General features: G+C 41.9%; 1 protein-coding gene across 1 annotated transcript; it reads right to left on the bottom strand.

Annotated features, from left to right (window-relative positions):
* Positions 1 to 1,145: 1,145 nt before the first annotated feature.
* CYP11A1 (cytochrome P450 family 11 subfamily A member 1) lies at positions 1,146 to 20,283 on the bottom strand. Its single transcript, XM_072628382.1, has 9 exons — positions 19,881 to 20,283; positions 15,635 to 15,790; positions 11,042 to 11,241; positions 9,319 to 9,522; positions 7,985 to 8,145; positions 5,527 to 5,693; positions 5,196 to 5,274; positions 3,323 to 3,511; positions 1,146 to 1,696 (listed from the first exon to the last, which is right to left on the bottom strand). Exons 1-9 carry the CDS (start codon positions 20,177 to 20,179, stop codon positions 1,574 to 1,576), a joined length of 1,578 nt encoding a protein of 525 aa, XP_072484483.1. The 5' UTR covers positions 20,180 to 20,283; the 3' UTR covers positions 1,146 to 1,573.
* Between the last annotated feature and the right edge of the window lie 1,289 nt (positions 20,284 to 21,572).

Genomic DNA, 21,572 nt, shown 5'->3' with positions numbered 1-21,572 from the left:
AAGGGGAGCAGAGAGAAGAAAGGAGACTGTACTCTAAAGTTATTGGATATGGATCTTGGAACTTCGATGTCAAGAGGATTGCTAGATGGCACTTTGAGAATAGGGAGAAGGGACAATGACTCCAGGAAGGAGCAAATAATCCTAGGAGCTCACAGAGGTCATCTAAACCAAAAGCCCTTGTTTGACAGAGGAAGAAATGGAAGGCTCAGGATGATTGGGTGGTTTGCCCACAGTCACACCCTTAATTAGTGGCAATCAGAAGTAGGACCCAAATGTCCTGATTCCTACTCTCTTCCCAAGGATTTTTTATGAAATGTGCTAGAATCAACTTTATGCATAGCTAAGACAGATGACTGCCCACCTAGTTTGACCTGAGAACTACTAGGGAGACCCAATTCCCAAACCTATATTCCTCAACCCTGGCATTTCCCAAGATATAAGAAACCAAACCAACTGGGTTGCCATCCCAATCTGGCCCTAGATACTATCCAAGTCCATCTATATCCATCTACATCCTACCCTCCAAGGAGACCTTAGGGCAGAGTCAGAGAGAGGCTGGGACCCCATTCCTAGAGTTATAGAGCTTTGGAATTTTTTTTTAATTTATTTAATTTTTGAACAAGCATTTATCTTCTTCCCTACTCACTCATTGTCAATTAAGACAAAGAAAAACAAAACCTTTGTAACAAATCAATCAAAATAACACTCCCATATTGGACATGTTCAAAACTATGTCTTATTCTGCATCCTAAGTCTTCATCTCTCTTTCAGGAGGTGGTGGACAACATGCTTCATCATTGGTCCTCTCAGAGAGAAACTGTGCCTTAGAGAGGATAAAAAATTTGCCCACAGTCATACAACTGTTGAGTACCAGAGATAAGACTCAAACCCAGGTCTTTGGGGCCCAAAATTTTCTATTACATATTTTACCTCATATACATATGAAAGTGGTCTTTTCTCACACTCAACAGGACTCTCTGCTTGGACCACGTCAAGATTAGAACAAACAGAGCTTTGGGATTATCAAAAATTGCTTTACTTCTTAAATGTTCATGAAAGAAGCCTGCATTGAGCATGATAGTCAGGAGTGATGTGGCTGTCCTTTGTCATTTACTGATGGTTTTAAAAACAGACATTTTGAGAAGTTCAAGTATACAAGCATTTATTGATTTCCTTCCAATCAAATCAGCAATAGACAAAAATGGGGGGAAGGGAGAGGAATTTCCCTTATAGTGGAGTCTCAGTTTAAACCAATAGCAAGGCTTCTACCCACCTTCTTTAGTGGACTGAGGGACATTTCTCTGGAGTAAGATGTGGCATAGGAGTGGACAAACCCATAGGCCACAGGGCTCCTTAACTTTTTTTCTGTCATGGCACCCCTTTGGAGTTTCATAAAGTCTGTGGACTTTTCAGAATCATGCTTTTAAAAATGCACAAGGGAGGCAAATAATTTGCTTGGCCCAATCAAACCACTCCATTATATACTTGGGTCTGTCATGTCCCTGCCTGGATCTGGCTTTCTGTCCTCTCCCGACTCTGTATAATAAATACGCAGGAGTCCTATCTCTCTGTGTTACAGCTGGGGTTTGAAGGGTTGAAAGGTGAATACGATGGGTCTGTCAGGCATCAGGATGAGATTAAAGATGGTCCCCACGTCTGAAAGCTTTTGGACTTCAATCTTGAAGTTCTCCAGAATCTGCAGAGAGGAAAGAACTAGGCTAAATAGAAAAGGCGGGAGACTCCAGGGCAGGGACAGCTTCCTACAGAAGTCTGAAAAGGAGACTGCCTAGGAGCAATATGAGACCCTCAAAGAAGATCCTTGACTCAAGCTGGGTCTTCCATTGATGCCTCAAATACTATCACTGTGTGATTTTGCGGTGTCTCCTGAATGGTTTCTATAATACAAGTGCCCATGGAGAAAACAACACATTCTGTGGGAATAGATACAGCTGGAGGGGCACAGAAAGTGGAGGAAGGATGTTAGGGGTCCCATATATATAAAAAGATATTTTATATATATAATATAATATAACAACATAATATTCTATAGAATATGATATATAACATATTATACTGATACATAATGTTAATATATTACATAATAGATTACTATATAATATTATATGTATTATATGATAATATAACATGCAATATTATAAGAAATTATAATATAATAATTACATATACATACATATATTTTTTTAATATATATATATATATATACTTGGAAGAACTCACAGAGCTTCTTCTTGCCTTGTTCATGGGCAATGAGAGCAGAGATGTAAGAGACAGAGATGTAGTGTCCTGGGGGGTGGGGGAATGGTGATGGGGAATGGGGGCAGAGAGGGGTTATTCCTCTGACATAAAATTAGGAAATTGGACTAAACCAGTGGTACTAAATTCAAATAGAAATGGGAATCACTACATAATACCTAAGGATCTTTGTAGGCTGGATATTGATTTAGATAACCACATATTAATATTATTTATATTCTCTTTTATTTTTATTTGTTTTGCTAAATAATTCCCAATTATATTTTAATCTGGTCCCAACCACATTCAAGAATGTTGCAGGCCGTCTTCCTGGCTATTTAACACCTCAGACTAGACCATCCCTAAGATGCTTTAAATTCTTTACGCTTTAAATTCTAAATATTATGATGCTTCAGTAATGACCTTAGAGCTGCCTCTACCCGAAGAGGAGATAATTTGTTTAGGTATACAATTACCCCAGTGTAGGAGAAAACATCCTAATCTTTCTGCCATCTTCCATCTCCCTGGGCCAAAGGTCTGTCTCCAGTGATTCTGAGAACACAGACATCTGCCAAGACATACATAACCCTTGCCTTCCCCCAACCAACACCTTCATATCCAGAGGTGGCTCTTCCACCACTATCAGAGAGGGACTGCGACCCCAGCAAGTCTCAATTTAGGTTCCAAGCCACAAGTGTCTATGACCTGAGACCCAGAGAAGCAGGAAGAGCCAGCCTAAGAGGAAAGATATGCTGGTGGAACAGGGAGTTGGAGCCCAAAATGCCCCAGGAATCACTTGGGTCACTGATGCTTTCATCAATCTGCTTTCCCAGTCTCAGTCAGCTTTCTTAGTTTTTGCTGTCTTGGATACAGAGGGAGCCTTCTTTGTGGGTAAGAACACCTTCCAATCTACCAATGTCAGAGCACATATTAGACCTATGTCTCCAATGCACAGAGCATATTCCCCTTGGGAATTAGAAGGAATCATGAATGGGTCCAGAACAGAAAGGGACTTTGGGCATCTTTAATGAGATCCCTTTTCTTCTCCCCTAAGTAGTATTAGACTCACATGCATCAGAAAGATAGTCATCTCCAGTTCGGCAATCCTCCTCCCTAGGCATTGTCTAGGACCAAAGCCAAAGCTCAGAGCTCGGAAGTAGGTGTCCTCATTGAGCCATCTGCTAGGATCAAACTTGTCTGGGTTGGAGAAGAAATTAGGATCCTTTCCCATGGCAAAGATGGCCACTTGGACCAGTGTCTGGAGGAAGAGGGGGGGAAGGGGAGAAAGTGGGGAAAAGAGAGAGAGAGAGAGAGAGACTAGAATCAGTCCCATGCAGAGTGTCCAGGATAGCCTGCTCTGCTAAGCTCCCACAATCCCAGAAGTACCACATGGAGGCATTCCTGAAATGTAGCTCAGGAACCCTAATCAGGGAAGCGGGAAACTCTGAGTTCTGTTAGTTACTGGCCATGAAGCCTTGGACAAATGATTTCCCTCTTCTGGACCTGTTCCCTCATCTTCTCAAATGGAGATAAGACCAATCCCTATACCTGAGGATTAAATGAGACAAAAGCTGTAAAGGAACTTTGAAAAGTATAAAACAGTATTTTAATGCAAGGAGTAATCACCGATATTTCCATCTCAGGAGGAACCTTGGTCATTACTGTGGACAGAGGGACAGTCTTATTAACCTCCAAATTGAAAGTGTCAAAATGTCAACCTTCTCATTAAACGCCCACCTCCCTCCCAGAGTTTCAATCCAAAAAACAATGGAATTCTTTACATAGAAGCTATTTGAGAAATTATGATTTATTTACCTTCCTCTAGATCACAATCATCCAATACATTATACATAGCAGTGCCTAATGTTGGTTGAATGTAAAATGAATAAGTATACACCAGCATATGTGATGACGTATGTGCCAACATTAAAGACCAACTAAAGTCCATTAGGCAATTCACGTATTGTATTTCTGTTTAGCTCTCTGTTCCCAAGGCTAGTTGATTTTCTACTTTAATGATTTTCTATGATCATCATCATAATGATAATAATAATTATATTTCTAGGTTTACAAAACCTTTTACATGTATTATCTAATGTAATCCTCACAATAACTCTGTGAGATAGATGCTATTATTATTCCCATTTTAAAGATGAGGAAACTGAAGCTAAAAAAGTTTAAGGGACTTGCCTGAAATCACATAGCCAGTAAATGTCTGAGACAGGATTTGAACTCAGGTCTTCCTGACTCCAAGTCCAGTTCTCTATCTGCCATCTACACTATAGCCCTGCACATGAAAGTCTGTTTTCTGAGCCTGACTTCCTAACACCAAATATAAATATATTTTATGTGCTAAAAACCCTAATAAAGTAACATCCAGTCTCAGAATGAATTCATGCATAATACAGGTTGAATATTTCTAATAGCCTATCTCTATCCTTTCTATGTAAATGTGTCTGTCTTGGTATTTCTAGGGCAAGGACCCTATCCACTAAATTGCCCCATGCAACACAGACAGGATCAGTCAAACATTTAATGCAGGCATTTGCATATGAAGGAAGCAAAAAGAGACATAAGCAGGTAACTACAAGTGAAGACGCTCATTTAGAAATGACAAGGCATCTGTCATAATGGCTCAGGAAGAAGATTAAATAATTAAATAAGAGGGATGCTCAGGATAGAGGCAACTCTGAAATCCTCTGGCTATGTGGGGCTGACTTCTGCCCATCTCTGGCAAGAAATAAAAAAAGCCTAAATCCCTCCATGATCTCTTCTTCTCCTAGGAAAAGGGTGATTGACCACCACCCAACCAAGTCCCCAGACCATTTCCCTGACAGTCATTTCCCTGACACTCATTCAGGACTGGAGGTGAAAAGATAATGGTTTGGATTCCCTGGATTCCTTCTGAGTAAGAATGCCTGCAAACTAGTCTCATGGCTTACTTTGGCAGGAATCATGTAATTCTGGAGAACTAAATCCGATGGAATATACCTTTGTATGGTAATTGCAATGGGGTGTAACCTGAAAGAGAAAAGATAGCAAATACACCTACATGTCCTGAAAATGATCATGAATGCCAGAACAAAATTCAACCCAGAGACGGACCAGCCTCCTCCTGGTCCCTCATTCCCACTTCCTAATTCTTCCCATGTCTAGCTGCTCATGTCATGCTTTGTCATTCATTTCCTTCCCCCTCTTTCTCTCTGGATGTGCAGGCAGGGCTGAGGAAAAGGGAAGTGGAACAGGAATTCCCCAGGATGGGAATAGGCTTGCCTCAGGGTTTCTTTGATGGCAGCTTTGAGAAGTGGAACAGATTTGAGCATCTTCTTCACATCTCCCTGGGCATCTCGATGGGCAGCCAGGACTTCAGCCCGAAGCATATCTTGTACCTTTTGGTTCCGAGCCATTTCATACAGGCACCACTGTAGGGTCATTGATGTCTGAGGTAGACAGTTGAGAGCTGAATGAAGAAAACTGAGTCTCCCCTCCCAGTTGCTCCAGAAAACCCAGTCTTCTAGGCTTATGTAATCAGCTCTCTATGATTACCATGTATATGATCCAAGGTCAATTTTTCACAACTTCATTCTCAACACACACATATGCACACACCCTCTCAGGGGACAATGTCATGTCACTGTCAGCCTAAGCAAAATAGATCCTGTCCCTACATCCCATGCCATTAAAAGAGGACTTTGGTGTTCTCTGTGGTCCTCATTTAATGAGACACACTTTGAAGCTAACTCTGACGCCACAGCATTCTCATAGCAAATGGATTACTAAGCATTGTTAAAGCTTAATGGAGTCATCTAATAATGATTCTAATAATCATCAATAATAACACGAGGAATGGAGGATCTGGTATCATTTTCCCCTTTGGACAGACAAGGTACCTTTACCAAGGTTCTGGTTAACTGGGTGTTTTGCATATCTGTTTCTTCCAACAATCTCTAAAGCCTGTATAAGCTCATCTTGTTTTACGTAATAGTTATGCTCCTGAAAAATTATTATAAAGAAAATATCGTCTCAAATGAGCCAAGACATTCTTTAAAGGAACTCTTTGGTCCTTTTAAGGAAACGTTTTCATACGATTAAAAATCTTTAAATGAGTAGCATATGACCACCTAATTTATCTTTCATATAAATCAGGATTTCCATGTAGAGTTTCTTTAAAAAAAATTTCTACTGCAAAGCTGGAAATCCTTTGTAAACTTTCACAGTTTTACAATTAACCCACTGATCTGCCCTCGTTTTTCTTTTAGACATTGGCATTAGTCAGATAATCTTCATATTAACCAGTGTTTATGACATTTAGCTTTCACATATACCAGTGACTAGGTAGATGGACATGGCCTTTGGACACAAACTCCAACTTGCCCCCAAAAGTTTCTGCCTGGTTACAGGTCTTGTTCAGGACTCTAGCCAGAGGATATTACAACTTCCAAGGGAAAGAAAGAATTGAGTCCTTGTGCCCACTCTCTCCCTGAGAGGTCTCAGACTCTACTATTTATGTGAAGAAGCCCTTAGAAGATGCCCTTCTCTGAGTCAGATACATGATTATATCAGAGACTCTTTTGGAATGCAATACATTCTTACGTCATGTGACTCCAAGTACCCATCTTTTAGGCTGGCTCTCTGTGGAAGTACAGTGGATTACACTTGCCACATGAGATTTAAAGAGTTCCCTAAAGCCACAACCCCCAAAATCCCAATGTGATGCCTGAGATTTCCCCTGCTTCACCATGTTTAATTCCAGACATGTCTGATTCCCTGGGTCTAGGGAAGTCATTTCCTTCTTCTATGGTCATGTAAATAGAGTAAATCACCAAGGCGGGAGCCTTTTAGACTCAGGCAATGATGAGAGTTCTAGGTCCTTAACCCATATTCCACCAATATAGATGCCCATTCCCAACTTTTCACAAAGGGGCAAAAAGAAAGAGAACACTTTTCTTCAACATGTATTCCTTTGAATATTTGATTTTGGTATCCAATGGAAGAGGTATGCTATTGGGAAGGACTAACTTATTCTTCCACAAAATTGTGAGCTTGGTCAAATTTGTTTCTAGAGGCCCACCTCCTTTGTCTCTATCCTTTTCAATGACCACTCTACCTCCCAACTGGGTGAGTGTCCTCACCCAATACTGTCCCCTCCTGTCAAGGAGGAAAGGCTGATAACCTCAGCCACATGCAGGTAGGAAGGTTTCACTGGGTTCCATTTTTAAAAGGGAAAATCAACAAAGTCACAAGGATCGAACCTCTTATGTGGGAGTTCCAGAAACTCACGGGAAGACTTTATTTGGGGACCATGTGGCCTTACAAGTACCCCAATTTGGTAACGTTTTACAAAAATCTCTGGTTTGGAAACCACTTTGCAGGTTCTACTTATATTCCCTCACTTAATATAATAACCCAGTGAGAGAGGGAAGGCCTGGGATTCCAGTCCTTCTGCATGCAAACATCAAGACCTCTCAGAGAGGTAACTTGTTCAAATATTTGCATATGTAGAAGATGTTAGATGCAAGGCTTGAATCCATGACTTCGAGCCCTCAGTCCAGGGCTCTTTTCAGCCTACTGGACTATTAACTGCTGAGGTCAACATCCTACCATGCTCATATTGAAAACAGGCTTTACTCAGTTTAGCCTTTATCCACAATATTTGTAAGGCACTTAGCACAGTACCTGGCCCACAGCAGACATTGAATAAATGCATATTCTCTTCCCCCTTCATCCTCACCGTGTCCACCCCTCCTGCCATCATTTCTGTAACATTGGCTTTGACATCTTCAAAATTCATGGTATTCTTTTGTAAGAGAGAGTAGAGAATGCCTGGATAAACATCAGTGAGTCCTGATCTCAGTTTCTTGTCCTGGTGGAAGTTCTGTATATAGTCTTCAGCTGAGAGACAGGGAGAGAGAAAGGGGACATTATGGAGTCTCTCTAAATGGAAGACTCTGGGGTTCAAGAAGGAACCTGAAGAAGGCTGAAGAAGTTAAGGGAGAATGGAGAGTTTGGGGAAACCTGGAGTGGAAAGAACTCATTGGTGGAAGTCAGGAAACTGTGGTTCTAGTCATGTGAAGGCCACTGACCATCTGATGACCTTGGCCTCCCTCCACTTTTCTTGACCTCATTTACATCAATGTCTCTTGGGAAGCTTGAGGAAGAATAAAGTGTTCTTTATGTACCTAATAAAGGTACATCATTGTCATCTTGCCAGGCTGCTGGTGGTTCTATTGTCTCAAGGGCTAAGGAAGGTCACCTCTGTAAGAGTAGGTGACTATTCATTGGCTCTGCCTGATTTCTTAAATCGCAGTAGAGATTTTAGAATTCAGGGGACCATCCCCTTCTGCAAAAGGTGTCTAGAAATCATAATGGTGTAACCAAATACTATCCCTTTCACACAACACACACATACACACACTTGCATATGTGTATGTACATATGTGTGTAGTGTATTCATGTACAAACCCCAAGCCATTTTAATATTGCACACGTTCATGTGTGTGCATATCATGTCTTTCACATGTATGCATACATATATCCATGTACATAATACTCATACCCACCTATACATGCACACAATGTATGTACATGCACACAGCTAAGATGCGCATGCATGTGGGCATGTCTATGCACACTATACATGCACACTCGTACAATATACATGTATGTGGCATACCTGTATACATTTGTGTACATATTCACAAGACACACAGACATATATCTACAAGGACAGTGTAATACACACATGCACACTTTTCTGTGATGATCTTAGAGATGGCCTTTCCATTCTTTATACAGGTTTCTACAGATCAGGGCCTCCATGCATGCCACTTGCCCCCACCCCCTGTCAGGCACTTAGAGTTCCTTAAACAATCACTTTAGCACAGTGAGAGCCAAGGAATACTATCTCCTTCATAATTGATGGATTATTGAATACCAGAGCCTCTTCAAGGAGAAATAGTTGAGAAGACATTGACCAAGCAGCACATTTGCTTTTTCCTTGGGTTCTCCCATCTCTGCCCACCACCTCCAATCACCCAGACAGATACTCAGAACCCAGATACTCACCTCGATCAAAAATCACATCCCATGAGGCCACATGGTCCCTCCAGGCCTTGGCCCTGACCATGCGGAACAGTTCTGGAGGGATGCTCAGCATTGGAACACTAGTCTCAAACATTGTAGACACAGCATCGATGAACTTCTGGGCCCTGGGGTCCACAAAATCTTCTAGGAGTCCCAGACGCTCCCCAAAGAGAATGTTGCAGATAGCTGTGGGACCAGAAATCCTAGCCTGATTTATGGCCTTGCTGAGAACATTGGATTATTGGAATCTCCTTGACCTCCCACAGGAAGTTTGTCTACCTTCTCAAGGTCATTAGTACACTGTGTTAAACATATTTTTCTTTGTTAAATCAAACAGAATGTAGTACAAGGGACTAGGGGAGAGAAAGTAGCTCAGAGGAACTTCTCTTTTACAAAGTAAATTTTAGGAAATTTATTTTTTTAATATTAATATCCTAAATATGGGGAAAGGAGGCATCTAGAGCAATAATGGGGGTTGGGTATCTGGAACACACCTGCAGAAAGATCCCCAGAGACAGTGAAAAGAATTGATCTTTTAAAAACCTGCTTTTATTAACTGGAATTGACACAAAAGATACTTCTCAAACCCCCAGTACATCTCCCAAAAATAGTTAAGCCAAACCATGTAGTGGAATAACTGCCACGATTAATGGCATGAGTAACTAATATTTTATTAACCATAGTTAATCAAACTACAGTCAATCAACTAACCCTTTCCCAGTTGTTCAGTCATTTCAAACGTTGTGACTCCATTCGGAGTTTTCTTGGCAAAAAAACTGGAGAGGTTTTCCATTTCCTTCTCCAGCTCATTTTATGGGTGAGGAAACAAAGGTAAACAGGATGAAGTGACTTGCCCCAAGTCAAATAGTTAGGTATACTAGGGCACCACCAACCTGCCCTTCCCTAGTTTACCCCCTTGCTAATGGAAAGGAAGGCTGGCTGCTTAACTTGAATGATGGAGTATAAACATAATGAGGCGAGTCTCTTTTTTGGCACCTTCCAATGGACTTAGACAATTGTATGGTTGATGCTGGGCTTTTCTTCCTTCTCTACTACTTACTACCTCACTAAATCATTTCTTCTCTCTGAGTCTCAGGTCCCTCATCTGCAAAATGAGAGGGTTAAAAGGGACACCAATACCCTGTTGGTGGATTGGCAAACTAGTTCAAAGATTCTGGGCAACAATTTGGAATTCTAAAAGAGAAGTCACTAAACTGTGACCAAAAGATCCCACCAATGGAAAGAAGGAAACAGTCATTTATTAAGCACCTACTGTGTGCCAGGCACCGTGCTAAGTGTTTTACAAATCATATCTCATTTGATCCTCACAACACATCTAGAAGGTAGGTGCTATCTATTCTGGGTATTCTCTCTGGCTGCCCCAGATACCTGGAACATTCTTTCTCCTCATCTCTGCCTCTGGGCTTCCTTTAAGTCCCAGCTAAAATCCCGTCTTCTACTGGAAACCTTTCCTTAATTCTAAGTGGCTTCCCTCTGTGCATTTGCAAGCTGTTTATCCAGTGTGTAGCGTGTTTGTACATCCATTTGTTTTCATGTTGCTTCCCCATAAGATTGTAAACTCCTTGAGAGCAAGGATTATTTTTTGCCTGTTTTTATATGCTTAGCACATAGTAGGTACCTAATAACTGTGGACTGATTTGATTCCTTGATTGCTAAAACCCTCCCTCAATCAGACTTTACTCACACTCAAAAGCATATCGAAACAGGTGCTGACTGAGGTCCACCGTGAACTTTCCTTGGTTGCTCCTCTCAATCCCCTTATAAATCTTCTTTACAAAGTCCTCTGAAATTGGGGTGATAAGGGGCTCGAAATTGTCCATTGAGTTCAAAGCCAGTACAAACTGGTTCAGGAAAATCCGGTCTCTCTTCCAGTTTTCAGAGGTCCTGAGAAGAAAAAGTGGGGAGGGGGGAGGGGGAGGAGGGGTGCAGGGGGGCGGGGCCCAGGTTAGGAAATTCCAGTGTTCTTGGGAGAAAAGGATGAAGATAATGAGACAAACCTTGGTGTTACAACTCTGCTGATCCAACTCAGAGAATCCAGAGGTTCACAGCAGTCACTGCTCCCTTTTTTCTCATCAAGGCCCTGGAGAAGGATTTCCCACCAGATTCCCTTGCAGGCTAACCCCTATCACGGTCATCCACACCTCTCCCTCTTTTCAGCCCTTCTGTCCCCTTTCTCACTCACTCCACACCTTGCCATTGAAAGACAAAAGAGCAGAGGAGAAAATAGGGGGAGGAGGAGGGAAAAGAGGAAAAGGAAGCAACAAATCCTCATCTAACTTCAATGCATGAAGAAGAGAAGGTCTTTGATTGGTTGCTGATCCAGAAATGCAAATACATGCAAAAGACACTGACTGAATGATAATGGTCCTCTCTCCTCCCTGGCTTCCATGGAAGGAGGAGATGCTATAATCCTCTGGGAGAAACCTCAGGCCTTCCCCACTTGGTCACCTGGGCCACCAGGTGCCCCGTGACTATGGGCCACCATTCCTTGCCCCCTTTGCCTTCATCCTTTCCTACTCTTGGACTTTGGCTTTGACCTTATTAAGTTGAGAGGGCGAGCGGCCAGAGGTCCAGCAGCTGGAATCCATGCCATGCCAGATGTTATGAATGGCTGAGCCAAAGGAGCAGCCAAATCCCAAGTCATCTACTCAACCAAGCAAAAAAGTGGATGGAGAGCAAGGAGGAGAGACCCACATTCCAAACGGAACTTGGAACCACTGGAGTAACCACTTTAAAGTTAAGCCCACTCTCCCCAGGGATCAAAATGGCATAAGAATTTTGAGAAAAATGTTTTATAACTCTTCTCAGAAACTATTGCTTTGTAAAAAACTAATGGATATTAATTGTTCAAATAATATTGGGGTGCTTATAACTAGTGGTTGATATGTCAATCAATCAATATTTATTAAGCACCTACTATGTGTCAGGCATTGTGCTAAGCACTGGGGATAGAAAAAGAGGCAAAAGGCAGTCCCCGCTCAAATGGGCACTTGGTAGGGCTCATAGGATTAGAGAAGAATCTCTGGAGTACCTTTAGAATCCTCAAGGGGCAATGTCCTTGCTCTGGGGGACTGACTTATCCCAAACAGAAATTGGGAGCAGGACTCCAGAGTGTAACATGAACAAAAATAAATATGATACAAAGAATAATTTGACATGAGCAAAGAAGTTGCCTGGTCAAAAGGCTATAGGGATTTTGAGGAATAAGAGATCACTTTTGGATAGGGGATCAAGGAAAGGCTTCATTGAAGGAGGTGGCACCTAGATGACTCATTGTGTTTAAAACTCAGCTCGTTATCTCCCCCTTCAAAACCTTTCCTTCTTCCTAACTTCCCTCAACTTTCCAGGGCACTACCATCCTCTAATTCCCAGACTCACAATCTAGAGGTCATTCCTGACTCCTCTTTCTCACTCCCCATATCTAGCATTGTGACATCTTTCATGTGTGTTCTCTTCTTTCCCCTGACATTACCACCACCTTTCTGTTGGTTAGTCTGCATGCTACAACCCTCTCACCACTCCATCCATCCATCCATTCATCCATCCATCTATACATCCATTTAACTATTCATCTGTCCATCTATCCATCCACCTATCTATCCATCCATCCACTCATCCATCCATTAATCCATTCATCCATCCATCTACCCATCATTTATCCATCCATCCCTCTATCCATCCATCTCTGTATCCATCCATTCATTCATCCATCCTCCACTCAGTTATCCAACTGATCTTTGGTCTGACCACAAAAGCCCCTATTCAATAAACTTCAGTGACTCTCTGTTACCCCCAGGATCAAATGTGAAATCATCTGTTTAACTGTTAAAGCCCCTCATAACCTGATGTCTCCCTGGCTTTCCAGTCTTCTTCTGCCCTACTACCCTACTCATCCTCTGCAATCCAGTGACACTGACTTCCTTGTTGTACCTCATGTTTCTTAAATTCCATCTCCCAAAGTCAGGAATTTTCATCGGCTGTTCCTCATGCCTGTACACCCTCCCCCTTCATCTCTGCCTCCTGTCTTCTCAGGTTGTCAAGATTCAGCAAAAGCTCCACTTTCTGTGAAGAACCTTCCCCAGGCCTTCTTAATCTCATGTCTTCTCTCTGAGGCTGCCTCCAATTGGTTCTGTCTATATGGTGTTAGCACGTTGTCTCCCCCATTTGATGATGAACTCCTTAAGGACAGGGTCTGGTTTTATGGGGGGATTTTTGAGGGGGTTGCCTTTCTTTGTATCCCCAGCATTAAGCACAGTGCCTGACACATAGTAGGTATCTTATTGACTGATTAAATTAATCTGAACTTTGATGAGGGAAGGATTTTTAAAAATTAGATATTATTCATTTTTTATATCCCCTATATTTTCCCCTATATTTCATTCCTCCCAGAAAGTCATCTCCTACAACAAAGAATTTTTTGCAAGAAAAAAGAAGAGGGAAAATTTTTTTCTTTAGCAAACCAGAAAGATTTTAACCAGTAGTGATATGAAGGATACAAGCATGAGAGACGACCTACAGCCTACAAAAATGCAAGTGAGAGAGAACAGGATGGAATGAAGAACCAGCTAATGTCATTTGGGCTAGACAAAGAAGGAATAAAGTAGGGAGAAAAAAAGCTACAAAAATAGGAATGAGGTAGATTGTCAAAGAGGCAGCTAGGGGGTGCCCTAGTACACAGAGCACCAGGCCTGGAGTCAGGAAAACTCATTGTCCTGAGTTCAAATTTGACCTCAGACGTTTACTAGCTGTGTGACCCTGGGCAAGTCACTTAACCCTGTTGGCCTCAGTTTCCTCATCTGTAAAATTAGCTGGATGACAAACCATTCCAGTATCTTAGCCAAGAAAAACCCAAATGGGGTCACAAAGGGTTGGATACAACTGAAACAACTGAACAGCAGTAAAACAAAAGACTACTAAGGGCCTTGAGGTAGACACTGACAACATAATTCTGCACAGTCATCTCTTTGTTCAGTCGCACTGTGGAATTGAGTCTACCATCTCTAAAGTCTTCAAACTTCATTGAATGAACACATCATTCAAAAAAAGTCTGAACTCCCTCCCAATATGTGTATATTTACTTATTTACAAATCATATTTATAAACAGTATACTGATGATTATGTGTGTTATGAAGCTTACACAAAGAAGACATTTTAAAAAGATGAGCTAAATATAAAATAATGATTAATCCTAGAGTCAACAGGTAGTCACTAGTTTACCTAGTGGGTCATGGTCAGATCTATATTTTAGGCAAATCATTTCAGCAGCTGTTGAGAAGAGGGACTGAAGTGAGGAAGGAGATCAATTATGAACCTATTGTAGGCAAGAAGGGATGAAGGCTTGAACTAGGTTGGTGGCTATCTGAAAGAGGAGAAGCGGATAGACACAAGAGATATTGTGACAATAGAAATGACAAGATTTCACAATGGAATGGATAAGTATGGTGAGTAATGGTGAAGAATCCAAGACACCAAAGTTTTGAACCTGGGAAAAGTGGGGAGATTCATACCAGTAAGCAAAGACAAGGCAGTGCCTGTGTAATCAAGCGATCAACTTACTAGCTGTATGATTGGGCAAGTCACTTAAATCTATATTTGCTCAGTTTCCTCATCTGTAAAGTGGGGATAATAACAGTACCTACTTCCCAGGGTTCTAACGAGGATCAAATGAGATACCAACTGCAAAGGGCTTACTTAACACAGTTTGGGGCACATAGTAGATGCTGCATAAATGGTAGCTATTATTATTATTAAACTAGAGCAAAAGAGATTAAATTCTTTAAGAGTTCAAATCACAGGCTCTCAATCTGGGTGGGGGGAGAGATATGCCCCCTGCAAACTCTAAGGACATATAGGGAACAAGACTGCCATTCTCAATAGCCTCTGATAAACCAAGATGCTTGGGCTGTTGACCACGTACACCACCCTCACAGCCAAATTACTCATTAAGCTTCCCATAACACTTTTCATTTTTTCCCAAACTTTCTCATTTTTGAGTTTATCTGATCCTCAGAACATTTGGGGGCATCATAAAGCAGGGGTTATTCTTGCCATTAGATAGAGTCACAAAACCAAGATAGAGTCAAGGGAAGGGATGCCCAAGATTACACAGCTCATGTGGGGAAGAGCTGGGACCAGAGCCCAGGTCTCCTTATTGCTTCACTTCTATTGACTCTCCAAGGGGCCTCTCCCCACCACCCTTCAGATGTCCTTTGGTTCCATTCTTTGCGATATGGGGAGAGGATGAATGTATCTGTGAGAGAAAGGAGAGAGACTTACTTGAACAGGACTCCAATAGGTTTTTTCATGTACGTGTGATAAGCCAACCATGGTGGGATGCCATATCTTTCTGGGTAGGGTCCCTCTGCCCTAAAGAGGCGGGCAGCATCATCAGGGTTGATGATAAAAACAGATTCTGTATTGCCAAGTTTCTCCCTGGAAAGATTAATGAGATCAAGAGGTCAGACACCAAACTCTAGAGATCTGCACATAAGGTGATGGGACGCAGAGAAGCACTAGCAGCTCAAGGGATCAGGAAAAGCCTCATGTCCAAGGTGATAATTGAGCAGAGTACTGAGGGGAACTCAGGATTCTGAAAGGTGGAAGTAGGGAGAAAGGGTGCTCCAGGCTTGAGGGACAACCAATGTAAAGGCACAAATGAAATTAATTATCTGAGAAATATCACAAAGGCCAGTTTGGATAGTAGAGTATGTGAAAAGGATTAATCAATGCTTTCTGCTGTCCCTCCACCCCACCTTCTCTGGGTCCTCCTGTCTTTCAATCCATGATTTTCAGGTTAAGAGAAATAAGTGATGCAGTCTGATGACCTGTCCCCTAAACTTTGAGGCTGATATAGTTTTCCCCTTTATTTCCAACACACCCTTGATAATCCTGTTCTGCCCACAGCCAGAGCATTTTTTGCCCCTAATTTTTTGATCTCTAACAAAGTGACCTTCAAGGCCAGGATGAAAAACTCACACTTCTGAACCCAGTGGAATAACTCCTTTGTTTCCGAATATTAATAATATAGTTCATTTATTTGGTGGTTTGAAATCTTCAAAATCTCCTGTTCTCAGCTTCAAAGCAGGAAAGAGGGGGAGAGGAAAAGGGGCAACTAAATAAATGCCAAGGTGGAAAGTAGGGGTGAGGAAGAGGGAATGGAAGGCGGACAGGCATTGGAGGAGGAAAAGGCAAGAATATTGAAAAGGATGAAAAAAGAAAGGAAGGGAAAGAGAAAAAGAGTAAGATTTCTCCTCACCTACCTTATCATTGCCTAGAATGTTCTCCCTGTCTCCATCTCTTCTAATTCTCTCCCTCCTTCTCCCTGCTCCACCCTCTTTCTTCTCATCTCTCCTCTCTCTGTCTCTCTGTCTGTCTCTCTGTCTCTGTCTCTGTCTCTGTCTGTCTCTCTCTCTATCTATATCTATCTATCTATCTATCTATCTATCTATCTATCTATCTATCTATCTATCTATCTATCTCTGTGCATATGAGATCAAAACATTCTGCAAAGCCGTTACAAGGTCAGACAAAAGATAAGCGTGTCCTCTTCTCTCCCTCCATCTACCCACTCCACAAGCTCAAGCTTCATGTTCCCCATGAGCTGCCTATATTTTGGTCACCAATTTAGACATTTGCAAGGTCAGCTAGGTAATACAGTGGATAGCACACCAGGCCTGGAGTCAGGAAGACCTAAGTTCAAATCTGACCTCAGATACTTACTAGCTCTGTAACCCTGGACAAGTCACTTAACCCTGTTTGCCTCAGTTTCCTCATCTGTAAAATGAGCTGGATGAGGAAATGGCAAACCATTCCAGTGTCTTTGCAAAGAAAACCCCAACGAGGTTACAAAGAGTTGGATACAACTGAAACAAATGAATACTGAGCAACAGCAACAACAATTAACTATTTGCATAATGTCCACGTTTCCACTGTGGATTTTTTGGTAACTTTCCTGTTAGCATCTTTAGTATATTTTTTTTTTTTTTAGCATTTTCATTATATGTGTGGCCTGACCATGGGAGGGCTGTAGAGATGTTGTGTTACTGAATACCAAAAAGTCTAAGACTTCTAAGAAGCTTAAGTTCTACTCTCAACTCCAATGAATCTAACTCAATTAAAGGGGCCTTCTGCAGAAAGGTTTGAGGCCATGAACATCTTAGTAGTTCCATGAATTTGGGCCTTAGAATGGAGAAGTAACCCTGGGTGGGAAGAGCAACCTGGAAACCTGATAAAGCCTTGGAAGGGAGCGAGAAAGGGGAGTGCATACCTGAGCCAGCTCAGCGCTAGCCTATCAAACAAGATAAAGACTGAAGTCCCTTTCTACTCAATCAACAAATATTTATTATACATCCACCATATGCCAAGTATTAGACCAGGTACTGGGTATCCAGGCACAAAGAAGGAATCCATTCCTCTTAGCAATGCATCTACACTCTCATGGAGGAGACTAATCCCTACGAAGACAAAGGCTATATAAATATCAAACTAATTAATCTATCCTCTCGTCTTGAAGTTTCTGACACTGCTCAGACACTGCTCTTTCCCCTCGTTTTCCCTGACCCTGCTCCTTTCTAGTTCTCCTCCTAAGCATCAGACTGTGGGATCTCACTCTCCTTCTTTTGTCCTCTTACTGTGTGTGATTCCCCAAGAAGCCTCCCTCTCAGCTCTACACTCTCAGCTTCTTCTCTGTAGAATATTTTTCTATAAGATGTCTCCCTGCTCCCAGTTCTAATCTCCCCATTGGGAGCATCACACACAGCTTGCCATGCATCTCCACCCAGATGCTTTATCAGCTTCTTAATTCAATGTGTCCAAAACAGCTCTTCCTTCAACCCTCCCATCTATCTGCAGACAGCCCCGCTGTCTTCTCAGCCTCTCCAATTTATAATCTCAGCCTCATCTTGGATTCTCCTCTTTTCCTGGCTTCTCTTATTCACTCAGTTGCCATGGTCCATCGTGCTTAGCTCCCCAATCTAGCCCTTTCTCCACTTAGTACGGTGTTGGACACAGGATCAGTGCTTAATTAAGACTTGTTGATTGAACTTGACTCAAACAATCATCACCTGAAAGAATGTCATTATGGATCAAGTGCTGAATTTGGAGTTTGAAAGACCTGCTTGGAATCCTATCCCAAACATTCACTATGTGCCCATAGGAAAGGGGAAGGGGATAAGCACTTTGTAGATATTATCTCATTTGATCCCCACAACGGCCTTGGAAGGTCAGTGCTGTTATCTTCCCCATTTCACAGTTGGGGAAACTAAGGCAAACAGAAGTAAAGTGATTTGCCCCGGGTCACATAGCTAGGAAGTATCTGAGGCTGGACTGGAACTTGGGAAGATGACTTTTTGTGACTCCAGGCCCGGGTACTCTATCTACTGCACCATGTAGATACCTCTGAGTACAAAGCACTTAACCCTTCTCTCAGTTTCCTCATCTGTAAAATTAAGATAATACTGCAGTACCTACTACACTGAGTTTTTAAGGCTCAAATGACAATGCACTGAAAGTACTTTGCAAATCTTAAAAACTTCTATAACATCCATTTTTAATATAAACAGGAACACCCCAAGGCATGGTGAAAAGAACATTGGCTCCAGGGCCAGAGGACATGGTTTCTTGTCTTTATATTATCCCACCTCAATCTCAGAAACCAAATCAATAACCCCTGGCAAGAGTAGTAGCTACTTAATATGATCCTAATGGAGAAAGATATAAAGGGTAAGGTGGGGGTAGAAGGGGAGAAACACAGCCAGGATTTAGCAAGTTTTTATCACATGCCGAAAACAACACCACCCCCAATATAGTCCACTTATATTTCTTTCCCCTTTACTAGACCTGTCTACAACAAAGCAAAAATGTTAAAAAGAGAGAAATACCAGAATGCAGAAGAAAGCCAAGGGTTGAGGGATGGGGGTGGGGGAATTTCATAAAGGCACAGGAAGGAGGTGAGGCCATGAGGCTGGGGCAGAGGCAGGGACAGGGCATTTATGTGTGTGCCCCAAGAAAGGTCGGAAAGTGAGCACCTCTGATGACACTGTCTTCACAGGTCTGTGAGGGGTGAGGAAGGAGTTCCAGGACTCAACAACCTGTAAACCAAGAGTTCTTAACTTGAGATTCATGGATAGATTTCAAGAAGTCCATGACCTTGGATGATTTTTAAAAAATGTTCTCTTTATTTTCATTAGCCTGTAGCTGAAATTTGACATTCCCTTCAATTATTTTAAAACATTCTTATTCTAAGATGGTATCCATAGACTTCATCTGACTGTCCCAGGGATCTAAGAAGATTAAGAACCCCACTATAAAGTCATCAGGGAAATTAAAGAATACCCCCATCAGTCTCTCTTAACAACACTAACATATGCAATTTGACTTAACCACAAAACAAATTCCTATGTGCTCTAGTGATGAAAAGTAACTTGTTTATAAAAAGCCATATGAAAATGATCCCTAGGCACCCTAGGTAGCTATCCCTGTGGACATTATCTTGCCTCCACCTTTCTGGAGGAACATAACTTACCGGTAAATTGGGCCTAACTGTTGGAAGCCCTGTATGGTTCGGTTATGCAGGTACTGTGGCCCATTCTCCATCCAGAAGTGGAGCAGATTCATCCAACCATTGGCCCCCTTTGAGGGAATTTCATTGAAGGGCCGGGGCCCCTGCAACTGGACAGGGAAGGCACTCAGATCACCACTTCCTGCTGGCAGCTGTATATTCCGGACCTTAGATGTCCAAACATCTTCTCTTGGTGAGCCAAGGAAGCAGTGAAGGCCCTTGGCCAAAGATGACTGATGTGAGACTGCCCTGGCTAACATCATCCCAGGTGCTGCTGCTGCTCCTGCTGCTGTCAGGAACAGGACTGTTCCTGGGTCACCCAACTCACTGTTTATAACTATAAAGCTCAAGGCTATGTAGCTTGTCACAACCACTGATCTCTCTCTCTCTCTCCCTCCCTCCCTCCCCTCTCTCCCCTGGATTTCTTCCAGATAAGAACGTATCAAACTGTTAGTAACCCTGAGGGACTGGATCTCAATCAGGCAATCATTCAAAAAAAAGGGCTAAATCCAGAGAGTAAAGAAATTTGATTAAAGAAACATGTATTAAGTATTTATCGTATGTAAGACACTGTGATAATACAGGGGGGAAAACATAGTACCAGCCCTCATACTATACCATACATATTATACTAGTAGGAGAATATACAGAGAAATAGACTATGAGAGTGGAAGAAAGAGACAGAGACAGACGGACAACAGACAAAGACAGAGACAGAGAAGGAGACAGAGAGAAAGGAAGACAGAGATAGAGAGAAATGGATTAGATCAAAAGATAGGTCAGTAGGTAGGTAGACAAACTGGATGGATGCATGGATGGGTGGGTGGATGAGTGGATGGATGGGTGAGTGAATGGATGGATGGATGGAGCAATCATTTACTAAGCATTCAGTGCTAAGTCCTAGAGACACAAATACAAGCTTTTGCCCTCAGTTGTGTTCTAATAAGGGTAGGGAGTGAAAAAGTCAAAGAACAACTCCAGTAAAATAATCTAGAAAAATATATAGAAAGATAGGATATTGATAATAGTGAAGATCAGGATAAGTTTCCTAAAAGAAGATACTACTTAAGCTAGAGTAGCTGGGTGATGCAGTAGATAGAGTACCTGGCTTGGAGTCAGAAAGATCTGAGTTCAAAACTAGCCTCAGACACTTACTAGCTGTGTGAAACTGGGTAAGAGACTTAACCTCTATTTGCTTTAGTTTATCTGTAAAATGGGGATAATTGTGCAGTACGTACTTCACTGAGTTTTTAAGGCTCAAATGATACAATGCACAGAAAGTGCTTAGCAAATCTTAAAAACTTCTATAACATCCATTTTTAATATAAACAGGAAGACCCCCAAGGCATGGTGAAAAGAACATTGGCTCCAGGGTCAGAGGACATGGGTTCGAATCCCACCAATATAGCTTATTACCTGTGGGACCTTAAGTGAGTCTTTCCACTCTCTCTGATTCACTTCCTTCATCTGTAAAATGAAGGGGTAGGACTCCGTGGCTTCTGATGGCCTTTCCATCCATTATCATGCTTCTTATATGAATTAATGTCATCACCTCTTAACTGCTTCCCTTTTCACTTCCTGCCCTATACAAGGCATGTTCCATCTAGCCATCAAAAGAATCTTCCTAAGGCACAGGTCTGATCACATCATTTGCCT

This window comes from Notamacropus eugenii, chromosome 1 (genome assembly GCF_028372415.1).
Source record: "Notamacropus eugenii isolate mMacEug1 chromosome 1, mMacEug1.pri_v2, whole genome shotgun sequence".
In the NCBI taxonomy this organism is placed as follows: Eukaryota; Metazoa; Chordata; class Mammalia; order Diprotodontia; family Macropodidae; genus Notamacropus; species Notamacropus eugenii.
This window is presented reverse-complemented; position numbering and strand designations above follow the sequence as displayed.

Coding starts and splice junctions, on each gene's coding strand:
- CYP11A1 (XM_072628382.1), bottom strand. CDS start 20,179: ATGATGTTAGCCAGGGCAGTCTCACATCAGTCATCTTTGGCCAAGGGC. Junction 5,275..5,526: donor GCCATCAAAGAAACCCTGAG/GCAAGCCTATTC, acceptor TTTCTCTTTCAG/GTTACACCCCATTGCAATTA. Junction 1,697..3,322: donor TGACTATCTTTCTGATGCAT/GTGAGTCTAATA, acceptor TCCTCTCTGCAG/ATTCTGGAGAACTTCAAGAT.